The 25,823-nt window shown below is 47.9% G+C and overlaps 1 protein-coding gene across 1 annotated transcript; it reads left to right on the top strand.

Annotated features, from left to right (window-relative positions):
* Positions 1 to 793: 793 nt before the first annotated feature.
* Positions 794 to 19,893, top strand: TMEM38A (transmembrane protein 38A). Its single transcript, XM_041762009.1, has 6 exons — positions 794 to 1,026; positions 12,595 to 12,751; positions 13,015 to 13,199; positions 15,637 to 15,724; positions 17,373 to 17,490; positions 18,284 to 19,893. The coding sequence occupies exons 1-6, from the start codon at positions 903 to 905 to the stop codon at positions 18,509 to 18,511; spliced, it is 900 nt and encodes a 299-aa protein (XP_041617943.1). The 5' UTR covers positions 794 to 902; the 3' UTR covers positions 18,512 to 19,893.
* The last annotated feature ends 5,930 nt before the right edge of the window (positions 19,894 to 25,823 follow it).

Genomic DNA, 25,823 nt, shown 5'->3' on the forward strand with positions numbered 1-25,823 from the left:
AGCGCCCCTGCTCGCTGGGGAGGCCTCGAGGGTAGCGAAGAAGGGGCGGGGCGGGAGCGTGACGTCACCCGGGAGCGTTGGTCATCCGGGGCGGGATTGGGTTACGCGCTGGAGGCGTGCCGCGCAGGCGCGTGGCCCCGGCGCGCTGGAGAATTAGCACCGTAACTATTCCTTCTGGGCTGGGGTCTCCGGCTCGGCTTCCGGAGGAACCCGGCCTCCTGACCGCTGAGCGGCACTGGGGAATGAATGGGTCCTGATGCAGGGGGCTGCCCGGGCAGGATTCCCGCGGGGGGAGCTTCCTCCTGGGCCCGGGGGGAGGCAGGGATCCCCACTAGGCTGGAGCTACTGGGGGCGGAGGTCCGACCGAGCTGTCCCTTCGGAGAATCGGGATCCCGGTGGGGAATGGAGGTCATGACTTACGGAGCCCCACAGAGGACTAGCGTCATGACAGCTCCGTAAAGGACGGGGGTCTTGACCCTCTAGGGCACGGGAAGATGGGGTTCGCAACTGGCCGGGACCCACAGAGGATGCAGGTCGCGATCCAAGGGCTCCTAAGCAGTCCTGACTGATCCATCCCTCCTGCGTGGGCTCCATGAGGGCAGGACCCCCCAATGGGCAGCCAGCCTGTCCAGATCACACCATGGGGACCCCTACACCCTGCCTTGCTGGGCTGACGAGGGTCGTGATGGCCCGAGGGACGGAGTCTGGGACACCGACTGGGCTTTTGGGGACACGACGGCCCCACCACCCGCCCCGGGGCGACCCGCCTCCTCTCCCACGGGGGCCGGGTTGGGGGCGGTGCCTGGCGGGCGGGGGCGGGTCCAGCGGCGGGGGCGCAGTCGCCGGGCCGCGGGCTGCGGGACGTACTGGGCCGGGGGCCGGGGTGGGACCCGGCGGGCGCCATGGAGCTGCTCTCGGCGCTGAGCCTAGGCGAGCTGGCGCTCAGCTTCTCGCGGGTGCCGCTCTTCCCCGTCTTCGACCTCAGCTACTTCATCGTCTCCATTCTCTACCTCAAGTATGAGCCAGGTGAGCCAGGGCGAGGAGCCCGTGGGGGCCGGCATCGCGGGGCGGGGGTAAACCTGCGGGTGGCGAGGGGCGGGAAGCCCCCGATCTTGGCGGGGCACAGCCCCCGGGGCTGGATCCGGGGAGCAGCAGGTGCCGGGATCGTGCGGATCCTCCGCATGGAGAGGGCAGGAGGAGGGAGAAGACCAGAGGGAGGGCAAGGAGAGAAGCCCCCGGGATGGTGGGGCCGGGGTGGGGGAGGGCTGGTGGGGAATGCGGCTGCACCGAGCGGAGGGAACAGGTGCTGGGAGGGGGCTAGGAGAGAAGGTCAGGGGTCCCGGCAGGGTCGCGTGGACTTGAGGAAGCGGCATCGGTCGAGGTGAGGGCGCAGGCGGGGGTCGGCGCTGCTGGCCTGTCCCGATGTCCTGGCCGCCTGCAGCCGTGACCTCCCTCCTTGCCCTTGGCGCGCAGAGCCCGAGCGGCTGTTGAGTGTCTATATAAGGGCCGGCAGTGCTGGGGGCAGTAATCCGGTTCGCAGAAAGTGACACCGGTGCCCCCGCTCCGCTGCGGCCCTGGGGCGATCTCCCCTCCTCCTCGGGCCGAGCGGAGCTGGGTCTCCTGCTCCCGGCGGGAATGTTTCCAGCCGTGGCGCGGATCCTTTCTACTTACTGAGCAGAATCGGCCGTAGGGCAGGGTGACTTGGGGTTAGCGTACGGCCGCCAGCTCCAGACCCTCGCGGAGAATCGCAGAAGGAAAAAGAGACTCTGGTTCTTGGGTGGTTGTTTTTTTTTTTTTTTTTTTAGCGTTTTTTCTTTGTTTTTGTTGTTTTTTTTTTTTTTAGATAATGGTGAATAGCCTCCTTAGAATGTGTTCTATTTTTAGATAAGGCTCACTGAATGTTTCTTGTTCATCTCCCAGCGTTTTAACAAGTATAGCACACCAGCAAACGAAACGGACTAGAGAATTTAGCTTTAGAAAAGGGATCTGTCATCCCGAAACTTAGTGACCCTTTCTCCCACTTAGATGTAAATTACCCCTGTATTCTCCTCTCCGGAATGGAATACCTTTTTTTTTTTTTTTTTTCAGATTATAAAAATGGGTGCTTCTGTGTATTTAAAAATCAAGTTGAGAAACGCAAAAGAGATCATTACAGTTGAGGTATTGCCCATCCTTCCAGACCTCTCTTCTGTGCCTTTATAACCCTGTACTTAGAGATGGTAAAGCACGATTTTATGCAAATAGGATCATACTCTGCTTGCCAAGTATTTTTGTTCCATTTTATTTTTGCCCGTTCACAAGCCAGAGCCTATTCTTTAAAAGCTATTCTGCAGATCAGTTACTTTGCAAAGCAAAATAAGCTTTGTATGTCTTAGCATGAACACAGGACTGCATTTCCTTGTCCAAGATGAATTTTTGGTGGCTCTGGCCAGTCCCTTGGGCAAGTACAGAACCTAGCACACCTTGGGAAATCTGTAACTGTAGAGGGCTGGAGCCCTGTAAGGATGTAGGACACAAGTGTCTAGAGGAAAGAGGTCCTCACTGGCTGGGAGCATGCGAGGGGAGGGAGGGAGTCTAGATATTTCTGCCAGAGTAAATAAATCATCTGAACTAGAGGTACTGGAGCCTGAAGGTTCCTGAAGGTAGGGAAGATTCAGTGGTTCCTAACTCTAGCTGCTTATTACAGTCTCCTGGGGGCTCTTAACCCCCCATCTCATCTCCACTCCAGAAAAATTGAATCAGAATATCTGGGATAGGGCCCCGCATGCCCATGTTTCAAGCTCCCCTCCCCAGTGATTACTGCATGCTGTCAAGATTCAGAAACCCTTGCCCAATTCAAACCCCCTCTGTTTGTACCTGGGGAAATAGGAAATAGTGGCTAAGCTAATTTACATATGCAACGAACCTGTGGTCCCACAGTTGGTAGATGACAGCCTTGGGACGCAAACCCAGGTCTGCCAGACCCCAAGACTCACTGCAATTTCCCTGGGGTACTTGCTTCCCCTTAGAAAAGGGAAGTGTTGGACCTAGCTGTTAGCCCCCTGTTTGATGTTCCTGCTGAGCCTCTATAAAGGTTTCTTCCCAGAATCTCTGTGCCAGATTGCAGAACCAGCTACAGAATCTACAGGGCCCCTCACTCAGAAATTCAGAATTTCAAGATGGGGACAACAGAGCACTAAGCTGAATGTGGGACCCTTCCAAACGCAGGGTCTTGGGCAACTGCAAAGGTAGCACACCTGTGAAGCTGACAGCCAAGCTGGCTTTTAGGAAAAAATCTCTGAATTAAGAGTCAGATGTTTTACTCTACCACTGACTAAATATCAGGCTGGTTACTGCACCTCCGTGAGCTTTAGCCTATGAAATAGGCTCGTCAGAACATAATCCTGAACTCTTCTGCCTGGCTATTGTGAAGATGTATTGAGAGCTTTGTCGGTAGTAGGGTCTAAAGCACTTTTTACAATTATTTGTAAGGCCGTGGGAGGATGTGTTTCCTGGGATGCGGGCATTTTCTGGGTCAGGCTTTCATGAGAATCCTGAATGAGGACAGAGCTCGGAGTGTGGTCCTCAGGTGAACAGCATCTATGGCCCCTGGGAGCTGGTTAAGAAATGCAGAATGCCAGGCCCTCCCCCACCCAGACCTGCTGAACCAGAATCTGCATAACATTTAAGAAGTGATGGATGAAAAGAGGCAGGAGCTCCTTCCTAGACCTGGAGCTCCTTAACAGGGCAGAGAGGACCAGGTCTGGCTCAGCTCCACGACCCCTAGCTCTCTGCAAGAAGAGAACAGGAAGCAGTGGATGTCGGCTGCATGATTGAATGAATGAATGATAGTCCTGGATACTTTTAAGCCTCAGCCTAACCAAAGAACCTTCCAGACCAGTGGTTCTCAAATATGCCTCCACATTCAACTCACCTGAATCTGAATTTTCTGATTCTGAATTTTCAGAATCCTCTTGTTCCGACAGCACTCCTCCATTTGAATCAGAAGCACTATGCACGGTACCAGTGTCAGTATTTTTTTTAAGTTCCCCAGCTAAGAATCAACTCTGTACACCAGTGTTGCCCAACGTCTGCCTAAGTGACAGTGAGGGCCAGATCGTTCTCTGTAGGTGGAGGCTATTACAGACATTTCAGGATATTTCACAGCATCTCTGGCTCAACCCACTAGATGCTGGTAGCACACCCAGTTGTGACAACTGGAAACGTCCCCAGATGTAACTGCCCCCAGTTGAGAACCAATAATCTAGACTGAGTCTCAAACTCCAATGCTTTCAAGGGCCAGGCAGGTGATATATGGGAAGCAGTAAGCCAGCCAGGTGGGAGTGTCCCCAGGTGAGATCCAGACATCCAGAAGTGATTTTTCAAGGGAAGCTGGAAAGTGATTAGCTGGAAATGTGATTTTCAGTTCCCTATGTTTATGGATTGGCTGCTCAAACATTTTTTTTTTTGTTTTAAAAAAAATTGTAAAAATAAATTTAAAAAATTTTAAAATAAGAATAACATTTTTCCTTTAAAAAATTAATAAAAAATTAATAGGCTGTTTTCTAGAGCAGCCTTAGATCCACAGCAGAATTAAGCTGAAAGTACAGTTTTCATGTACTCTCTGACCTCCCCACCATCAACATTCTGCACTGAGGGGTACATTTGTTATAATCAATGAGCCTACATCATTATTATTATATTATCACTACCACATATTATCAACAAAAGTCTAGAATTTATATTAGGGTTACTTTGTGTTGTACATTTTGTGGACTTTGACAAATATATAACATGTATCCACCATATCAGTATCATACAGTAGTTTCACTAACCTAAAAATCCCCCAAGCTGCACATAATCATCCTGCCCCCTCCGCCAAGCCTCTGACAACTATCAATCTTTTTACTGTCTCCATGGTTTTATCTTTTGCAGTATATCATAGAATTGGAACCATACAGTGTGTAGCCTTTTCAGACTGGCCTCTTTCACTTAGTAATAGGCATTTAAGCTTCTTCCATGTCTTTTTGTGGCTTGAGAATTCATTTCTTTTCATCACTGAGTAATATCCCATAGTATATATGCATCATAGTTGCATCATAGTTTCATCTACTGAATAGACATCTTGGTTGCAGTTTGAACGTCTTCTAAAATAAATACTGTGGGGCTAAGGAGACAGCTCCTTGAACCCTGTTTTGAAACATCTTGCATGAACTGTAAGCTTTTTGAGGGTGGGGGGTTGACTATCCTCCAGCCTTGCAAGGCAGGGGCTGCCATCTCTTACAGGGGAAGAAACCAAGGCAGACACCCGAGCTTGAAGGCTCAGGAGAAGACTTGCCTTCAAGTCATTGAGAAGCTCTGTAAACACACTTCCCATGTTTAGACCTCAGATTAAATAGCACAGAGCCACTGCAGAGCCCTGGGAACCTTCTAGTGCTTCCCTGCCATCCATGGACAAGACACTGACCCCCAGAGAAGGACTGTTATAGTACCTATCTCAGGCCAGAACTAGGGACGCAGTCACGGCTTCCTCCTCCCTCCTAAGGCAGAGCTGATTTTTAGAAATCCATCAGCTAAAATTTCCACCCACAGGTACTTTCCATTTCAGTTCCATGCTAAGAATCACTTGTGCATAATTGCTAAGCACTAAGCAATTTCTTTTTGTCTCACTGGTGCCCTTTGAAAGGAATAATAGCACTGGGGTGATCACCTCGCCCAGGTTCCATTAGAACAAGCACCAAAAGTCCCACATCCCTGAAACCCCTTGGTCAGGCCAACTGGGATGGTGGGTCACTAGACAGCACCCTCGTGATACACAAATACGCTGGTTGAGGCCCAGAGACAGGAGTCAAAAGCTTCCCCCAGTGAGAGGGGGAGTGCTTTAGTGGCCAACCTGGGATTGCAATCCACATTCTCTTGGTTCCTGGTGCTGCCCCAAAACCCAGCAAGAGAACTCAGGAAGGAGTATGGCAAAGGGAAAGAGCTAGAGGGAAGGTTCTCAGCATCACCTTGCTATGGATCTTCAGGGCAGGCTCATTCCCCATCAGCCTCCGTCTTGGCCTCTGTGGCAATGGGGAGGCTGACCTTGCTCTTTTTGGAGTTGCTGAGATAAAAAGGTTTGATAATTCTAAGAAGCATATTGACAATCATACACACCCCATTGAATCATCGATGATACAACTTGGCAGGGGGTGCTCTCATGTTCTTCTTTTGAAAGCAGAGGAAGCTGAGGCTGGTGGAGACCATTTATTTGCTCAAGGCCACACCAGAGTTAGCAGCAGAGCCGAACGTGAGTCAGTGACTTTTCTACCAGGACTCACCCATGGTGCAAACACGGTAGCCTGCTTTACTCCCACAAACTACCCCCACCCCGGGCTCCCTGGCCTCAGTCCCTGGGATGGTCCCAGAGGGCACAAGAATGACCCTGGAAAGAATTCAACCCCTATGGGTTATTTTTAGATGCAGAGGTATCCATTTCTGCAAAACATGGGTGCCTCACCTGACCCAGCCCTTGCAGGACCCACCAGCTGCTCCAAAGGATTAACTCTCAGCTGGCAGCATTTTAAATAGACACCCCAGAGAAGAGAAGAGAACATTCTGCTTCATACTGTAGGACCTTTGTAAATGCTGAGACTTAGGTCAACTTCGAGGGCAGGGAGAAGATGCACTCTGGGCTTGTAACTCCAGGGTGAGATTGAAGAGGGAAATTTCAATTCCAGCCCTTGTTAGGAGCTAGGAAAAGAAGGGATTGGGGTTCACACCTGACAGAAGGAGCAGGACACAGAAGAAAAATGATTTGTCCAAGGTCACATGGTTAATTGGGGGTGGCGAAGAGAAAGGGGATTGTGTTTATGACTTTCTGTCAAACAACTCTTATTAGGCATGTTTCCTGATTATAATGTACTTTGCATAAGAGAATGGATAGATAACTTGTGATCTATTCCTAAGATGGACTATCTTACAGCAGAGAAAAATGAAAATTGTCCTTAAAATACTGTGCTCAGGCAGCCCTGGTGGCGCAGTGGTTTAGCGCTGCCTGCAGCCTGGGCTGTGGTCCTGGAGACCTGGGATCAAGTCCCACGTTGGACTCCCTGCATGGAGCCTGCTTCTCCCTCTGCCTGTGTCTCTGCCTCTGTCTCTCTCTCTCTCTCTCTCTCTCAATAAATAAATAAATAATCTTTTTAAAAAATCTTAAAAGATATGTAACTTAAAGCAAAAAAATGTTTTTAAAAAAATACTGTGCTCAGTGAAAGAGCCAGAGGCAAAAGGCTATATGATTCTACCTCTATGAAATATGTAGGTTCAGAACATTTTCCTCACCCCAAAAGGAAACCCCACCCTCATGAGCAGCCACTCCCCATCCCCCCAGGCCCCGGCCCCTGGCAGCCACTTATCTGCTTTCTGTTTCTATGAATTTACTTGTTCTGGACATTTAATATAGATGACATCATACACTATGTGACCTTTTGTGTCTGGCTTGTTTTCAAGATTTGTCCATGTTGTAGTGTATGCTAGGACTTCATTCCTCTTTAAAACTAAATAATATTCCATTGTGTGAGTCTACCACATTTTGTTTATCCATTCATCTGTTGGTGGACACTTGGGTTGTTTCTACCCTTTAGCAATTGTGAATAGTGCTGCTTGTGAACATGATTTTTTGAGAGTCTTCCAGAACGTTTTGCTGGGTTCTTCCAGTAGCATATAGCACAGTTCCCCCCTGTCCACCTCCTATTCCTGGACCTCTGATCATGGCCATCAGAGAGGGGTCAGGTAGTTAGGGTCTGATGAGGGAGCCTGTGGAGCCCGGTATGATGAAACAGATGAGCACCCCATGTCTCTCCTGCTTACCAGCTTTCCAGGTGACTCTTGTTTTTGCTAGTTCAGGTGATTAAATATTCCATACACACAGAACATGTATCACAGACACCTCTTTCCCCTCCACACAGACTTAACAGATGTGAACATAGATTTGCTTCAGATTTTTTAAAAAGATGTTATTTATTTATTTATTTATTTATTTATTTATTTATTTACTCACTCATTTATTTGAGAGAGAATATGCAAGTTGAGGGGAAGGGCAGAGGGAGAGGGAAAGAATCTCAAGTGGACTCCAAGTCGAACGTGCAGCCCAGCTCAGGGTTTGATCCCACAACCCTGAGATCATGACCTGAGCCAAAACTAAGATTCGATCACTTAACCAACTGTGCCACCCACTTGCCCCACTTCAGATGATTTTTAATAAATAGATTGAGAGACACAACCAACCTCATCCCTTCTCCCTCCTCCCTCTCTAGATGTGACCACCACCCTAAAATCCCCATGTATTGTTTCATGCCTGTAATTACACTTTCTCACTATATACGTGTCTGTGAACTACTCAGAGTGTGTTGTGTTTTAAATATATACATAAAATATACGTAAATATATCAGTTTGCAACTTAACCTTATTACTCCGTAATAACCGCTAAGGATTTATCCATGTTGATTTATCTCCAGAAGAGATTTTGTCCCCAGGGATATTTGGCAATATCTTGAGGCAGTTCTGGCTGTCACAACCAGGGTAGGAACATGCCCTTGCTATCTAGTGGGTGGAAGCCAGGGATGCTGCTCTTCATCCCAAGAGCACAGGACAGCCCCTACAGCAGCAGGAAATGATCCAGCCCCATAGGAAAGCAGTGACACATGCGGTTGAGCCTGGATGTAGATCCAGTTCACTTTTAAATACTGACTCTGTGTGTGACTCTCCACCCCATCACTGAAAGATAGAGACTTTACTTTTCCACTGTGACAATGTGGCAGTGAAATCCTTTCCACATCTCCTTTGCTGGGTTCTTTTGGGTCAGTAGCGAGGAACAGAATTGCTAAGACACAAGCAATGCACAGCCTCAGATTTGCTCAGTATTAGCAAATTGCCTCCAAGGTGGTTATGCCTGTAGATCCTCCCAATTCCCAATGTGTGTGTAGAGGAAAACTTGGGCTTTTTCCCCTCTGGAGGAGGGGCAGATATTTCCACCACCCACCCCTACTTCTCTGTGAGGTTGACCAAGCTAAGAAGGCAGCTCCTTCTACAGAAGGGAGTGAGCTTCATGTTTCTTGGAATGAAAGACCTTACAATGACTCTGTTCCAAATAAGATCACGTTCTAAAGTTCTGGTAGATGTGAATTCTGGGCAGGGGGACACTGGCCCCCCACATAACTCACTGCAAGTGGGGATATTGATCCTCATATTATGTGTGGTTAAAAGCTCTCAAGGGCAGAGTGAAAGCATATAGTTGCCTGGGACAAAATAGTAACTCCACAAATACGTGAAACAGGGGAGGTTTTGTTATAGTGCGACCCACAGTACCCAACACAACCTCAATGCCTAGGAGGTGTTTGTCCACATTTAGGATGTAAGTTCCATGAGGGCAGGAGTTCATTCACTAACAACTATTTTTTGGGCAGCTACTATGTGTCACAACACCATGTGCTGGGGGTGCAGCTGCAGGTAAGACTGATGAGGTCACCAAAGGATTAAGATCATATCAATTTGTTAAGTAAATCAACAGTATGTATAGGTATTTATGTCAGTAGCTTCATCCATGGTGCATGTCATGGAGAGGCTAAGTGTTCAGATTTGACAGCTTAGAGACAAAAGGCATCCAATTTCTAGAAACAACGTGACTTTTTAAAAAAACAAACAAAAAAAGGATGACTTATTTGAGAGAGAGAGCATAGAGGGAGGGGAAGAAGCAGACTCCCTGCTGAGCAGAGCCTGCCCCATGGCCAGATCCCAGGACTCCAAGATCATGACCTGAGCTAAAGACAGATACCCAACCAACTGAGTCACCCAGATGCCCCCAAAGTGACATTTTCAAACAAAAAACAGGGACTCTGGGTGGTTCAGTCAGTTAAGCATCCGACTCTTGATTTCAGCTCAGGATATGATCTTGGGGGTCATAAGATCAAGTCCTGCATGGGGCGGGGTGGGGGGGTCCATGCTCAGCAGGGAGTCTGCTTGAGAGTCTCTCTCCCTCTCCTCCTTCCCTTCCCCCACCTGAGTTCCACTAGTGCATGCACTCTCTCTAAAATAAATAAATAAATCTAAAAAAAAAAACAAACAAACCTGAACAGATCATATCTTTTGATTAGTTTTTGATTAATATATCACATGTAACCTTGTCACCTCACGCCCACACTGAATGGAATTGTCATTAGATTCAAGTGAATTGCTTAAGGAGAGTTATTGGTACCAGCCCTGGCCTTGAGAGCTAAATAGCTGTGCCTGACAACTTAATCCTAAAGGCATTCTCTGGAAAGTGAAACTAGTTAGGGAGGGGAGGAATCTAGATGACACAGTTGTCACACCAGGAGACACCCAGGGCGCAACTTGGGGGTGTGGCCATAGGGAGATATGACCACATTAACATAAAGATAGGGGGTGCCTGGCTGACTCAGTCAATACAATGTATGACTCTTGATCTCCGGGTCATGAGTTCAAGTCCCAGGGTTCCTATGAACACAGTTTGGAAACCTTTGTCCTTGAGAGCCTATCCTCTTAGCCACAGATAGATGATCTTGGGTTATCAGGGCTGCAGGACATCAGCCAGCTCATTCTTCTATCTCTGTGTGGTGTTCAACATTGCTGCCCATCAAGATCACCAGGGACACTAAAAAGTCCATAAGCTCAGCCATACCCCAGACTGACCAACTGAGATGCTCTGGGATGGAGCTCCGATATCTGGTTTGTGAGGTCCCCAGGTAATGCTGATATACAGCCAAATTGGAGGCCAGTGCACTGAGCCATCTTCTTGATGGATTGGATTCCTATTTCTCTTTGCTAAGCGAGACCATTCTTTTTTGTATTTTGTTGCCCTGAGTTTATACAAAGACTCAGTTTACTATCATTTAGGAGTGTGTATCCTCAGTTACAGAAACTGAAATAAGTCACCTTTTTTCTGTTGTCCTTATTTTATAACAGCTTTATTGAGCCATAATTCACATACCACCCAATTCACCCACTGAATGCATCCCATTCGGGGCACCTGGGTGGCTCACCTGGTTAAGCATCTGCCTTTGGCTCAGGTCATGATCCCAGGGTCCTGGGATCAAGCCCCATATCTGGCCCCCTGCTTAGCAGGGAGTCTGCTTCTCCATCTCCCTCTACCACTCCCCCTGCTTATGCTCTCTTGCTCTCTCATATAAATTAAATATTTTTTAAAAATAAAAATTATAAAGCATCCCATTCATTGGTTCTTAGTATATTCACAGAATTGTGTACCCATCAACTCCAGAAACAAATCTGTATCCTTTAGCTGTCACCCTCCCATCTCCCCTATTCCCTCCAGCCCTGAGCAATCTCTAATCTACCTTCTCTTAGTGTTAAAAATTAAATAAAATACTGAGACCCATAATAGGATGAAGTCCACAGGGTCATGGGAGCCCAGAGGCAGGAGTGACTGACCTAGCAGAGCAAGGAAGCCTTCCCAGAGGATGTGGCATTTGTGCTTGGCCATTTCTGCTTTTGTGTCTTTGCTCCTTGTATGCCACTAGCTTGTAACAGAAGACAACAAATGTTGGGGAGGATGCAGAGAAGTTGGAACCCTTGTGAACCACTGGTAGGAATGCAGAACAGTACAGCCGCAGTGGAAAACAATATGACAGTTCCTCAGAAAAATTAAAATTTGATCCATCAATTCTACTTCTGGGTATATCCCCAAAAGAGATGAAAGCCAGAACTCAAACAGACATTGGTACACTTATGTTCTTAGCAGCATTATTCACAATAGCCAAAAGGTGAGAAAAACTCCAATGTCCATTGATGGATGAGTGAATAAACAAAATGTGGAATATCCATACAATGGAATATTGTTTAGCCCTAGAAAAGAAGGAATTCGACACCTGCCACAGCGTGAGTGAACCTTGACATTATCCTGAGTGAAATAAGCCAGACACAAATGGACAAATACTATGTGATTCCACTCACCTGAGGTCCCTAGAGCAGTCAGATTCACAGAGACAAAGTAGATGGTGGGAGCCAGGGGCTGGGGGAGGGAATAGGGAGTCAGTGTTTAATGGGGACAGAGTTTCGGTGGAGAACAATGAAAAAGTCCTAAAGATGGATGGTGGTGAGGGTCACATGACAATATGAATGTGCTTAATGCCCACTGAGCTGGGCACTTAAAAATGGTTAAAGTAGCACATTTCATGTATATTTTACCACAATAAAAGAATTTAAAAAGAGGGAGAGACCAAGAGGGCAGGCATGAGCCTGTAGGGATCTTGGCATCAGCCCAAGGCAGGAGAAGCCGCATGGAAGTGTTCCCATCTGTACATTGCTCTGTGTCCACGCCTCCCTCTCTTATAGGGATAACGAGAGTGATCCCTTGGCTGTGATTATCAATGAGGATTTAACGAGTCCTTCATATAAAAGTAAACCCAGCGTCTGAGACCTGGAAGTGCTTGCTAAATGTAAGCTGGCAGTACCATCATTGTCCCCTCTCTGAGCCTGAGTTCTTCCCCTGAAGTGGGCAAGCTGCAAGGCAGTTGAATTAGGATGGGCTGACCAGAGGGTATGGGGACAAAGCAGACCCTTGGCACCCTGGTGACAGTGGGGGATACCCCCATGCCCCCCAGGAGCAGTCGAGCTTTCCCGACGCCATCCCATGGCATCCTGGCTGTGCGCCATGCTGCACTGCTTCGGGAGTTACATCTTGGCTGATCTTCTCCTTGGGGAGCCCCTGATCGACTACTTCAGCAACAATTCCAGCGTCCTGCTGGCCTCAGCTGTCTGGTAAGCACTGTCAGGCTGGTGGGGTGTGGGAGAGCAGAGTTGGGGGCAGGGGTGATCCAGCCACCTGGGAAGTGGGAGGCAGGAGGTTGGAGGAAACAGGACCCATCACACAACCTCCACGGTGGACCTGAATGCACTGCTGTCTACTGCCCAGCTCTCTCCTGAGCCCGGCAAGTTGGGGACGGGGATCTGGGCACCATCTCATCTCCCAGGGAACCCCAACAGTCTGTTTCCCCCTGACATTCCATGCTCTCTCCCCAAAGGTACTTGATTTTCTTCTGCCCTCTGGACCTTTTCTACAAGTGTGTCTGCTTCCTGCCTGTGAAACTTATATTCGTGGCCATGAAGGAGGTAGTGAGAGTCCGGAAGATCGCCGTGGGCATCCATCACGCCCATCACCACTACCACCACGGGTGGTTCGTCATGATTGCCACTGGCTGGGTCAAAGGTAAACAGGAGGGATCCCTGGGTGGCGCAGTGGTTTGGCGCCTGCCTTTGGCCCAGGGCGCGATCCTGGAGACCCGGGATCGAATCCCACGTCAGGCTCCCGGTGCATGGAGCCTGCTTCTCCCTCTGCCTGTGTCTCTGCCTCTCTCTTTCTCTCTGTATGACTATCATAAAAAAAAAAAAAAAAAAGGTAAACAGGACCATGATTATAAGGAAAGTCACCTCCGTTGAGAACCCCTGCTCAGTGGTACATGTCAGGCCAGACATTACTCCAGGCTCAGAGGACTGTTGTGGGAGTCCAACCTCATTAGCCAACAGCTTTAAAGTTAGTGGGAAGGTTCTTCCAGAATTTAACTGTCAGAGATAAATAGGACAACGAGACAATGACACCTGTCTCTCAAGCAGGTTTTCTCAACTGCAACACTACTGATGTTTGGTGTCAGATCATCCTCGTGGTGGGTGCTGTCTTGTGCTTTGTAACATATTGAACAGCATCCCTGGCCACCTCCCACCAGATGTCAGTAGCACCCACCTGTGTGGGTGCTGTGTGACAACCAGAAATGTCTCTAGATGTTGCCATATGCCTCCTGGAGAAGAAACCACACCCCTATAACTACAGTGGTCCTTAACCTTTGTGGGCCATGGTCCTCTTTGAGCCCAGTAAAGCCTTTTATGTTTCTAAGCGCATAAGATAAAATATACAGGATGATAAAAGAGGTCCATTATTTTAAAATAGTTATCAAAAATTTTTTAATAAAATAGTTACCAAAAAGTTTTAATATGATACAGTACTTTTATACATCTTTACCAATGCATTAAGTAAAAGACCATTCATTTAGCAAATAGGTATTTCTGAACTTTTGAAGTGTTGTCGAGCACAAATGATATTATGAAACCATCTCCAACAATGGGATTGTGAAAAAGGAAAAAAATCCATGAATTCCATTGGTGTTGGAGTCACAGCCTTGCAAATCCTTATCAGCTTACTGCCTTCCTTCACAATGGAAGGAAAGGCTGTATTTCAGTGAGGCACATGAAAATGAAGAAGTAGGTCTGTTTCCTGTGTGGGTTCATGGACCCCAAGTTAAGACTTTATGACTCAGGGCAGACTTGAGTTGAGGCCTTTACACAGCTTAATCTCATTTGATTCTTAAGACTTTGCTTCGGGAGAAGTCTAACATCACCCCCTATTTACCGAGGAAGGAAATGAAATGACTTCCACATGGTCACACAGCTAAGGGGGTGCAGCTAGGTTTGACTCCAGGCCCTCTGAATTCAGCATCCACATTCCTACTACTTTGAAGTCCTCCTTTTCCTTCTCCTCTAGCTGTGCTAAGAGGCAGACCAAGATAGACTTTAAAACGAAAAATGTTACTGAAAATAAAGAGGAGCACTTTACAGTGATGGGTCAACCCATTGGGAAGATATAACAATTATACACATATAGGCACCTAAAAACAGCACCAAAATATATAAAGCAAAAACTGAAAGAAGTTAAAGGAGAAATAGACAATCCAACAATAATTGTAGAAGTGCAGCAAGAGTAACAGAAAGACAGGGAAAGGAGGCTCAAGCAGGTACTAATACCACTAGGCACCTCATCCCTGCTCCCTTATACCAAAGTGGGTACTGCCAAAATGCCAGGGCTTAAAAGTACCCTCCACTGAGCCACAGTGTACTCAGCACCATTGACACATGGGGCTGGATCATGCCCTGTGGTGGAGGCAGTCTTTTGCATTGTAGGATGTTGAGCAGCATTCCTGGCCTTAACCCACCAGTAGTAGCCTCGCCCCAGTTGCAACAACCAAAAATGTCTCCAGATATTTCCAAATGCCTCCTTGGGGGCAAAATCATTCCAGATATGAACTACTGGTCCAGTGGTACATACCAGGGACCTCAATGTGGCCATTCCTTGAGTAGGTGTCCAAGCCTCTTTGACCAGTACATTTGGGGTAAATGGAAAGGTTCTTTTAGAATTCAGCCATTATGTCCCATATGGGTCTCCTTATTTGCTCTCCAGGAAGCCTGTGCCAAATTTCCTAGGGGTATAGCATGCCTCCCAGAGGGCAAATGGCTTGAGAAGGACTGAAAGTTCAGAGCCCTAAGGAGGAGAGAGCCTAGTATGGGGAGCCTTCCAAAAGCCTCATGCACGGCTCAGGGTCCTGGACTAGGAGGATCAGGGCAGACAACCCTGTTGTTCAAAACATACCTTGCAGATGGGATATGATCTCAATTCCTTCATGCGGGTTTTGTTCCAAGTATGCCATGTAATCCTCCTGAGCCTCAGTTTCCCCACTGCAACTGATTATCATACACCCAGGCTCAGTGTCCCTCTGGAAAAAACTCTAGGAGCAGAGAAACTGCTTCCTTGGGAACTCAGCCAAGAAGAATGGGGAGCTGAAGGTGGCAGGCTCATTCAGGAGCACCCTGTCTTGTAGGCTCTGGTGTCGCCCTCATGTCCAACTTTGAGCAGCTGCTCCGAGGGGTCTGGAAGCCAGAGACCAATGAGATCCTGCACATGTCCTTGTGAGTATCCTATCCATCCCCATCCTTCCTGTACGTATAGGTGCCTCTGGGGCCCGACCCTGGGTTGGATACCCTGGTAACTTAGAAGCCTGATTCTGTCTTTCAGAAGCTTCCAGAGGTCATGGAGCAGAAGGGGAGTCATGGTTCTGCCTAGAGGAAAGGGACAGGCAGAGCAGCAGGGAGTTGATTTGGGTTGATTTGGGTTTTGAAGAGTGAGTAGGAGTTTTCTGGCAAAGGAGGAGCCTCCAGACAGAGGCGAGCACCTCTGCCAATGTCAAGTCAGAAAAGAGCAATGATTCTGCCCAGTTCCGCAGGGTCAGGGAACAGAATATGGGTGGGGATGAGGAGTACAGAGCATGGGATACAGGGCATTGGTGGGGAGTGTGGCTAGGACTATGTGGGCAGGACCTTGTGGCAGCATCCAGAACCCGACCTAGGGCTCCATGCTACATTTAGCCTATAGAGTTTTTATTTTTATTTATTTATTTTTAAAGATTTTATTTATTCATGAGAGACACAGAGAGAGAGAGAGAGAGAGAGGCAGAGACACAGGCAGAGGGAGAAGCAGGCTCAATGCAGGGAGCCTGACGTGGGACTCGATCCTGGGTCTCCAGGATCACGCCCTGGGCTGAAGGCGGCACTAAACCACTGAGCCACCTGGGCTGCCCAGCCTATAGATTTTTAAAAACCTAATTGGTTTGGACTAGTTAAATTTTCTCCCAATCTACAATAAATAAAGTGGTAGCCATTAAAATATGACAGAAATTTTTTTAAAGATTCACCTATATACCAATGAAAATTCCCATTCCACCCTTCAAAAAAAAAGAACATTATCTCATTTTGTCCCTGCCAAAAATCTACTCCCACCCTCAGTTCACCGACAAGGAAATGGGCCCCCAGAATGTTGTGTTGCCTGCCACTGAGTAGGCAAGTGGTTTCCTTTCTTGGATTCTATTTCCGCCTCATCAGCTGAGTGTGAGGGCTCCGTGGAATCACACTCATAAACCCCCTGGCCCTGGCACCTGGTGAGTGCTTTGGAAATATCCGGAAGAATTATCATCATTAAGGACAGCAGTGAACAACAGACATTGGAAACAGAAGTCACGGGTCTCTCTTTCATAACAAGTTAAAATATTGAAAACCTATCCTGTAAGAAAGGAAGGGAAGGTTAAGAAGAACCATGTGTTGTGACCCCACCTCCGGGGGCACTGTGCTGGTGTCCGGTGTTTTACTGGGGTTTGGTCACACAGACATAGCTGACCGCCTGCATGCCTGACCTGTCTCCAGCCCCTCCAGAGGTCGAGCTGATGCCACGTGGCCCAAGACCCCACCTTAAATCACGTCGTTATTAACTGGTATGACCCAAAGTCTCCAAGTAAACAAAGACGCTCCTATCAGGCAAAGCATGTCCAGGGCTTAGCGGATACCTCCCAGGAACTGGGGGGAAAGCCATATCTCTCTTTGGGCCAAGTTAACCCTTGACCGTGCAAGGAGACACCACCTTATCCCTGGCAAGCAGACATCGTCCCGCTTCACACTCAGGAGAAGCTGGGGTGGCAATGGGCAGGCAGAGTAGAGGGTCTGGGCCAGAGGGAAAAAGATCTGAGCTACATGGCACCCCGCAATAACAGAGGCTGCCCCCCTCCAGCCCCACAAAGGCCAGCTTGTATGGAGCCATACTCTTCACCCTCCAGCAGACCCGCTGGCTCCCGGTGTCCAAAGCCAGCCTTATCTTCATCTTCACCATGTTCATGGTGTCCTGCAAGGTAAGCCCTCCTGCCCTGACCCATACCAACCCACAGATTCCAGCCTGGGAGCTCAGATTTCCAGTTTCAGGTCCCAGAAAGGGCAACCCTAAGGCACTAGGTCTGTGCATTGGAGGAAGGTCTGATAAGAGAAGTGTCCAGCAGGTGGGGACAAGGTAAGGAGAATAAGGCCTTCTGAGCAGGGGAGACCCTTCTGAGGGTCCAGCCTGAGCAAAGGCTAGAGAGTGGGGCAGGGGCGCATAGAGTCTGGACAATCAGGACCTCATGCTTGGGTGATGGAGAGCTGAGGGACCAGACCCTGGAAGGTACGCTCAGGACACCAAGGACCCAGGCTAGACAAGGAATGGTCCTGGTCTGATCCTGAGGCTTTGAGCTGGGCTTAGCTCACCCAGGAGGGGCCTTGGGGGACTGCACAGTCCTCCCCATGGATCTGAGAGGGGACCCATAGGCCACTGAAAAGGGGAAGGGAGTGAGCAGCCACAGGCCAAGCATTGTTCCTCTCTGAGCCCAAGGGTTGGGGGACCCCTAAGGGGAGGGGGGAGGTCAACTGTCCCCAGGTGCCCAATACTGTCTGGGTTTCAGCACCAGAAGTCCTGCATCCTGGGAAGCCTAGGATAGTTGGTCACCCTCCTGGGGGTGCATAAAGCCAGAGGGATGGGTCTGGGCTACCTCTGACCTTGACGTAGTTGACCTTTTCTCCCCTCTTCTCTCCTCTCCCCTCCCCCCACTTTGCTTTCCGCTTCCATCTCTCTTTGTCTTGCTGTCTCCCTGTCCTTCTGCTACCCAACCTCAGGTGTTCCTGACGGCCACTCACTCCCACAGCTCCCCATTTGATGTCCTGGAAGGCTATATCTGCCCTGTGCTGTTTGGGACTTCCTGGGGGGGCGACCATCACCATGACAACCATGGCGGGTCCCATGGTGGCGGTGGGCCTGGCTCGCCACACTCAGCCCTGCCTGCTAAGTCCAAAGAGGAGCTGAGTGAGGGCTCCAGGAAGAAGAAGACCAAGAAGGCAGATTAGTGGGTGGCGCAGAGGCCTTGAGGGATGCCAGGGAGAGAACCCTGACCCAAGACCCTCAGAGCCAGTGCGGGGGCATCCTGGACTCAGCTCTCCCCTCTCCGGGCCTCTACTTCCCAGTCTGCAAACTGGGGCCATTTGACAGTCCACCCTCCAGGGCTGATGTCGGGGGGTTAAGTGAGATATGGGGGTGAGGGGCATTTGTAGGAATGGAGGGGTCCCTCTCTCTTTCTGCCAGGCCACCATAGCAACACAGCTTTATTTGAGGGGAGGCCCACAGCATCCGGGCAGTGGCCCCAGCCAGAAACCCTAGCAGTTATATTCTTGGTTCTATTATTTCCTCTCTAAAATTACATCTTGACTCTGAAAGAACTTCAAGTCAGGTTGAGACTCATGAATTTGATAGACAATTCCTAAGTGTCTGCTGTGAGGCAGCTGTTGTGACTTCTGTCTCTTCTTACCCACTCCTCCTGGACAACATTGGGCAAGCTGCCCCCTCCGAGCCTTGCATTCCCCTTCTGTATAGTGGAGAGCCCAGCCCTCCTCTGTGTGGAAGTGCTGGTGTGTGCCTGGATGTGAACCAGCCTTATAAACTCCTAAGCACCGTGCAGTCCGGTGGGGAGGCCTTGATGGATGTTCCTCGTGCTTCAGAACGGCTTTGCATTTTAGACTATTTGTGTTTGTGGATCAGAGAACATCCCCCGCCCCCCCCCCCAACAAGTTACCTGGCACAGAGGAGGCCTTCAGTAGACACATCTAGGCCAGTCTTGAGAGCTCGGAGGGTGAGGAAGGCTTGTTCTGATCTTTGGCTTCAGGCCACCCCTAAACCAAAGAAATGCAGCTGGCTGGGCAGGGGCCCCAAGATCCAGGTCTGTAAAGGGGTTCTGAGTACTTGTCGGGCCCTAGACACATTGGGCCTCCCCCATGCTAGTGGCCTCCAGGGCTCCTTTAATCACCCAGAGGAGTTGGCTTGCTCTATGGGGGGCCTTGTGCTGCTGCTGGGCCCTGGGAACATGCTTCGGGGTGAGTGAGGGGAATGGTAGCTGAGTGGCACTCCACCACCATCACCCCTCCATCTCAGCCTGTTATCAGGACACCCTTGAGGATGGGTAGATTAGGTGTGGCCAGTCTCCGGCAGTGTTTTGGCCCAGACGGGGCCAGCTTAGAGCTGTCATCCGCACAGGGGTGCTCAGGGCAGCAGCCTACAGCTGCAAAAAACATAAGCACGGGGGCAGCAGGGTCCCAGGTATTGTCCAGCTGTTGGGAAAGTGCCTTGATTGGTGACACCTGGGAGCCGGATGGGTCCTGAGGCTCCGAATTCATCATCTTGCATGTTTATCAAGGCTCGGCATGAAGGTTCAGCAAATAAATCTGTTGTGGAAGAAGCACATTGCCTTGGCTCTTTCATTACTGCTTTCGGCCTCAGGACACAGTAGAGTTCTGTGTCCTTAGAGATACTCAGAGTTTGCAGGGAGATGAGGCTCATGACAGCCCCCAATCACCAAGAAGGGATGGACCCAGTGGGTAGAGTCTGAGTTTGGGGTTCAAATATTCACTGTGCCACCAACAGATCATGAGGCCTCCCCTTCTCCAAGCCTATTTGCTTCTTGGGGACCAGGGGATAATGATTATCACTGCCCTTTGTAGATAGATGGGTGAATTAATGGGGCAATCAAGGTTTGCAGTTAAGAGTCCATACAGGGCCCTGTTAAGAGAACAACTTGGCAATCACACATGTGATAAAGGAATTGTATCCAGGGTAACCGGGTGGCTCAGTCAGTAAGCATCTACCTTAGGCTCAGGTCATGATCCCAGGGTCCTGGGATGGAGGCCAGGCTCACTGCTCAGTAGGGAATCTGTTTCTCCCTCTCTCTCTGCCCTTGCCCCAGCTCATGATCTCTCTCTCTCAAATAAATAGAATCTTAAAAAAAAAAAAAAAAAGAATCATATCCAGAATATATAAAGAAGTCTCAAAACTCAATAATAAACAGCCCAAATAAAAATAAACAAATGATTTGAATAGACAATAAAATGGTGCAGTTGCTTTGGAAGACAGTGGCAGTTTCTTTAAAAAAATCATATGTTCATTTATCATATAACTCAGCTATTCTACTCAGGTACTCGCCCAAGAGCAATGAAAATATGTGTCCCTGCAAAGACATGGACACCCATGCGCATAGGTGCTTTGTGATAGCCCCAAACTGGAAACAACAAATGTCCATCAAAAGGTGAGGGGATGAATAACTGCTCCATCCAGCGGAATTGTGCTCACCGATTCCATTAGCCAAAAGAGCCAGCAGTGACAACAGGAGTGAGCTTCAATTGCATTACAATTGAAGGGTGGGGGAGACCGCGTAAAAAGGGATATATACTCCTCCAGCCCCTGTATATATAATTCTGGAAAAGGCAAATAAATATATGGTAATGGGCTGATCAATGGATGCTTGGGCCGGTGCGGGGGAGGGTGGGGGGGTGGCCAAAAAGGCACATGGAAACTGGGTGATGGAAATCTTAACTATCCTGATCGCAGTTAAGGATAACTGATTTCACAGGTCTTATGTGCACATCACAACCTATCAAATTATATACTTCAAATGTGCACAGTTTAGGGACGCCTGGCTGGTTCAGTCGGTAGACCACAGGACTGGTAACCTCAGGGTTGTAAGTTCAAGCCCCACGTTGGTTGTGGAGCCTACTTGAAAAAAAAAAAAAAGTATGGTTGATTGTATGTCAATTGTATCTCAATAAAAATGTAAAAAAAATTTTCACTTAAGAAAGAAAAAACTCCATAAAAAACTATGCAAAAGATTTGAACAGGGGCGCCTGAGTGGCTCAGTCAGTTAAGGGTGAGCCTTTGGCTCAGGTCATGAGCCTTTGGCTCAGGTCCTGGGATCTGGCCCTATGTCTCAGGCTCCCTGCTCAGCAAGGAATCTGCTTCTCCTTGTCTGTCCCTCTCCCTGCTTGTGCCCTCTCTCACTATCTCTCTCTCCCTATCTCCCTCAAATAAATAAATAAAATCTGTTTTTTTTAAAAAGATTTGAACAGACAGTTCACCAAAGAGAATACATGGATGGCATGTAATCCCATGAAATAAATACATGTGAAAACTATAACAAAATGCCGGGCATATCTGTTAGGGGCTGACTTGTGTCCCCTCAAAATTCACAGGTTGAACTCCCAATCCCCAATACTTCAGAAGGTAACCATATTTGGAAGGGGTCTTTAAAGAGGTGATTAAGTGAAAATGAGCTCTTTGGGTGGGCCCTACTGCAGTCTGACTGGGGTCCACATAAGAAGAGGAGATTAGGACACAGACTTGAGCAGAGCAAAGCCGATCTGAGGGCTCAGGGAGAAGATGGCCATCTACAAGCGATGGGAGGCCTCAGAAGAAAACACTTGTGCTGTCAGTGCCTTCATCTTGGACTCCTAGCTGCCAGAACTGTAAGAAAATAAATTTCTAAAAAAAAAAAAAAGAAAAGAAATTTCTTTTTTTTTTTTTTTTAAGATTTTATTTACTTATTCATAAGAGACACAGAGAGAGAGGCAGAGACACAGGCAGAGGGAGAAGCAGGCTCCATGCAGGGAGCCTGATGCGGGACTTGATCCCTGGATCACTGGGTCACACGCTGAGCCGAAGGCAGATGCTCAACCACTAAGCCACCCAGGCATCCCCAAGAAAATCAATTTCTACTAAAAAGCTGCTCAGTCTGTCGTTAGGGCCACCATAGCAAGTTAATATGATACTGCCTAGAATGTTTAAAATAAGAATAGAGGGATGCCTGGGTGGCTCAGAGGTTTAGCGCGGGCCTTCAGCCCGTGATCCTGGAGTCCCAGGGAGTCCCACATCAGGCTCCCTGCAGGGAGCCTGCTTCTCCCTCTGCCTGTGTCTCTGCCTCTCTCTCTCTGTGTCTCTCATGAATAAATAAATAAAATCTTAAATTAAAAAAATAAAATAAAATAAAATAAAATAAGAATAGGTAACAATGCTGGTGTTGGTAAGGACTCAGAGCAACTGGGATGCTCACAGAGTGCTGGTAGAAAACAACTGGGTGGTCTCTCTCAAAATGAAACATTGTTTTCCATATAACCCAGCAATCCCATTTCTGAATGAAACAGAGACTGGTGTTCATGCAAGAAATGTTCAAAGCAGCTGTTTGGGGAAATCACCAAAAAAATGGAGGCATCCTAAATGTACAGCAGTTGGTGAGTGGATGAACCTCATCCCATGGTCTCATCACACTAAGAAATAGTACTCAGTGATGAAAAGGAACGAGCTGCAGATACAGCAACACGGATGCGTCTCAGAGGCATTTGCCCAGCAAATGCATCCAGACTCAGACTATAGCTGAGTCTATGAGAGCTGTGTGCTCTCATTAGAGGATATTTTAGGAAGAGCAAAATTATAGGGACAGGAAACAGATCCATGGTTGCCAGGCCTGAGGAGTGGGGGGAGAGACTGCCTCAAAGGGGCCAGCAGAACAGGGTGGGGGGATAGAACGGTGCTGTATTTTGATTATGGTGGGGAATCCACAACTGTGTGTCTTTGCCAAAGCCTCCAGATATGTATGCTGAGAATTCCACCTTCATCTAAAAAAAGAGAGGAACAGGGCACCTGGGGGGCTCCGTGGTTGAGCGTCTGCCTTTGGCTCAGGTCATGATCCCAGGGTCCTAGGATCGAGTCCCATATCAGGCTCCCTGCAGGCTGCCTCTGTGTGTGTGTGTGTGTCTCTCATGAATAAATGGATAAAATCTTAAAAAAAAAAAAAAAAAAAAAAAAGGAGAGGAAAAACAGAATAGGTTGCAAAACTTCTCAGACCTGTTCACATCCTGGCTTTTTGTCTGCAAGGTGCCTGGCATTGGGGGAGTAACTCCCCTTCTCTGAGGCTCAATTTCCTCTCAGGATGACTAGCGGGAGTGCCTGGAGCCCGATTCCCAAGACCAGATCTGTAATTCCCCGGAGCACTTCTGTTGAGGCGCATCTAACACCTGGTGGGTGTGGGTGATAAGCCGCTCTCCTCCTGGAAGCAGCAATGGATGTTCTGGGATCTCATTTTATGAGAGAACAGATTGTACCAAAATAGCCTCCCAGCCTATTTTGGGAAGGAGGTGGGTAGGCCACTGTCTGGCTGGAGGATGATTGGCGGGACAGGCTGACCCTGCCAGCCCCTGTAGGTGTAAGAACTCTGAAGACCAGGCTCTCAAGTCCAGCCTAATTATAGCTGCAGGAGTCATGCTCAGTAGCTTCCTCCGTCTTGGGTTGAAAGAAATGTTCTTTTATCATCATCATCATCATCATTATCATTATTACTATTATTATGGTAAAATGCACAACATAAAATTTTCCATCTTAACCATGTTTCTATGCATGGTTCAGTGGCATTAAATACAGTTGCATTGTGACACCTGGATGGCTCAATGGTTGAGCGTCTGCCTTCGGCTCAGGTTGTGATCCCAGGGTCCTGGGATGGAGCCCCCGCGGCAGTTTCCCTGCAGGGAGCCTGATTCTCCCTCTGCCTCTGTCAATTTTAGCATAATGCCTCCCAGGTTCATCCATGCTATAGCCTGGGTCAGGATTTCCTTCCTTTTTAAGAATAAATACTATTCCAGTATAGCTATGCCACATTTTTGCTCATCCACTCATCAATAGACACTTGGGTTTTTTCTACCTTTTGGCTAATATGAAAAATGCTGCTGTAACCATGAGTGTGCAAATATCTCTTGAAGACTCTGCCTTCTATTGAGAGGAAGGTTATTGAAGCAGGAAAGATGAGGAAGCAGAGCCTCTGGATCCCAAAGGTCAGAGCTTTGAAATATATGTACGAATATGATACACACATATCTGTATTCAGTCATCTATGCCCATCATCAGCCATGAGTTTGCCTAGAAACCTCCAATTCCAGCTCAACAATGCAGGGTATATTGTAGTCTTCCTCCGTAGAGAGAAATCTGTGAAGTCTTCTTTTAACTATTAAGTGATGCCTTTCTGCCCTCCCTACCAAAGAAAGGGAAGGAGGAATCAAAATAATATTTACCAAGCAAACTGCACCTTGGCTATTTGTACCTCTTACAGATCTTAACCGCAGGAGGCCACAGAGCTGGGGGTATGGGCAGGGTCTCGGGCTCATGTAAGCCCACTAAAAGTGTGACCCGGTGCAGGTGACTTTACATCTTAAAATTCAAGCATCGTCTCTATGTTGGGTCATTGTAAGGATTAACTAAGAGTGAAGAGGTCTCATCCTGAGAAGGATCCTGCTCACATGATTGCTGGCAGAATTTTGTTTCTTATGGCATGTTGCATTGAGAGCCTCAGTTTTTCACCAGCTTTCAGCAGGAAGTTGCCCTTAATCCCCCACCACAGGGGCCTTTCCAACCTGACAACTTCCTTTATCGTAGCCAACAAGAAGTTTCTTCCCTGTTAGCAAAACAGAAGTCATAGAGGGGTTTTCTTTTTTAAGTACAGTGAAATTTATGTCACATAAAACTAACCATTTTGAAGTGAACAATTCAGTGGCATTTAGTGCATTCACAATGTTGTATAACCATCACTTCTACTTGGTTCCAAGATATTTCCATCACCCCAAAAGTAATCCTGTACCCATAGCAGTCACTTCCCATCTCCCAGCCCCAGTCCCTGGCAACCACAATCTGCTTTCTGTGTCTCTGGATTTTACGTGTTGTAAATATTTCATATACATGGTATCACACACCATAGACCTTGGTGTCTGGCTTCTTTCACTCAGCATAGTGTCATTGAGTTTCCTCCACATTGTCGCATATGTTGGAACTCCATTCCTTCTTATGGCTGAATAATATTCCATTATATGCATATACAGTATGTTGTTTATCCTTTTATTCATTGTTGGAGATTTGGGTTATTTCCACTTTTTGGCCATTGAGACACTGCTGCTATAAACATTTGTTTGAATGCCTGTTTTCAGTTCTTTGGGTTATACAGTTCAGAGTAGAATTTCTAGGTCATAGATTTCTACAACCTAATCTTGAAAGTGTCATTCCGTCATCCTCACCCTCCCTCCACCCCCCCATGCCATTTATCCAATTTTGACAAATGTAGGCACCCATGTAATCACCACCATCATCAAGATAAGGAACACTTCTATCATCTAGAAAGTTTCCTTGTGTATTCTTTTGGATATATACTGAGATCTATACCAGGAAGTGGAAATTTCTGGATCATATGGGGTGACTGTATATTTAATTGTCCAAGGAGTCACATACTAACCCTTTTTTCATATTCTGTTCATTAAAAGCCAATACCAAGTCCTATACTCTCAAGGGTAGGGCTTATACAAAAGT

Source organism: Vulpes lagopus, chromosome 7 (assembly GCF_018345385.1).
Source record: "Vulpes lagopus strain Blue_001 chromosome 7, ASM1834538v1, whole genome shotgun sequence".
In the NCBI taxonomy this organism is placed as follows: Eukaryota; Metazoa; Chordata; class Mammalia; order Carnivora; family Canidae; genus Vulpes; species Vulpes lagopus.

Excerpts from the sequence above, each read along its gene's own strand:
- TMEM38A (XM_041762009.1), top strand. The coding sequence starts at position 903 with ATGGAGCTGCTCTCGGCGCTGAGCCTAGGCGAGCTGGCGCTCAGCTTC. Across the intron at positions 1,027-12,594 it reads CTACCTCAAGTATGAGCCAG|GAGCAGTCGAGCTTTCCCGA; the intron begins GTGAGCCAGGGC and ends CATGCCCCCCAG. Across the intron at positions 13,200-15,636 it reads TGCCACTGGCTGGGTCAAAG|GCTCTGGTGTCGCCCTCATG; the intron begins GTAAACAGGAGG and ends CCTGTCTTGTAG.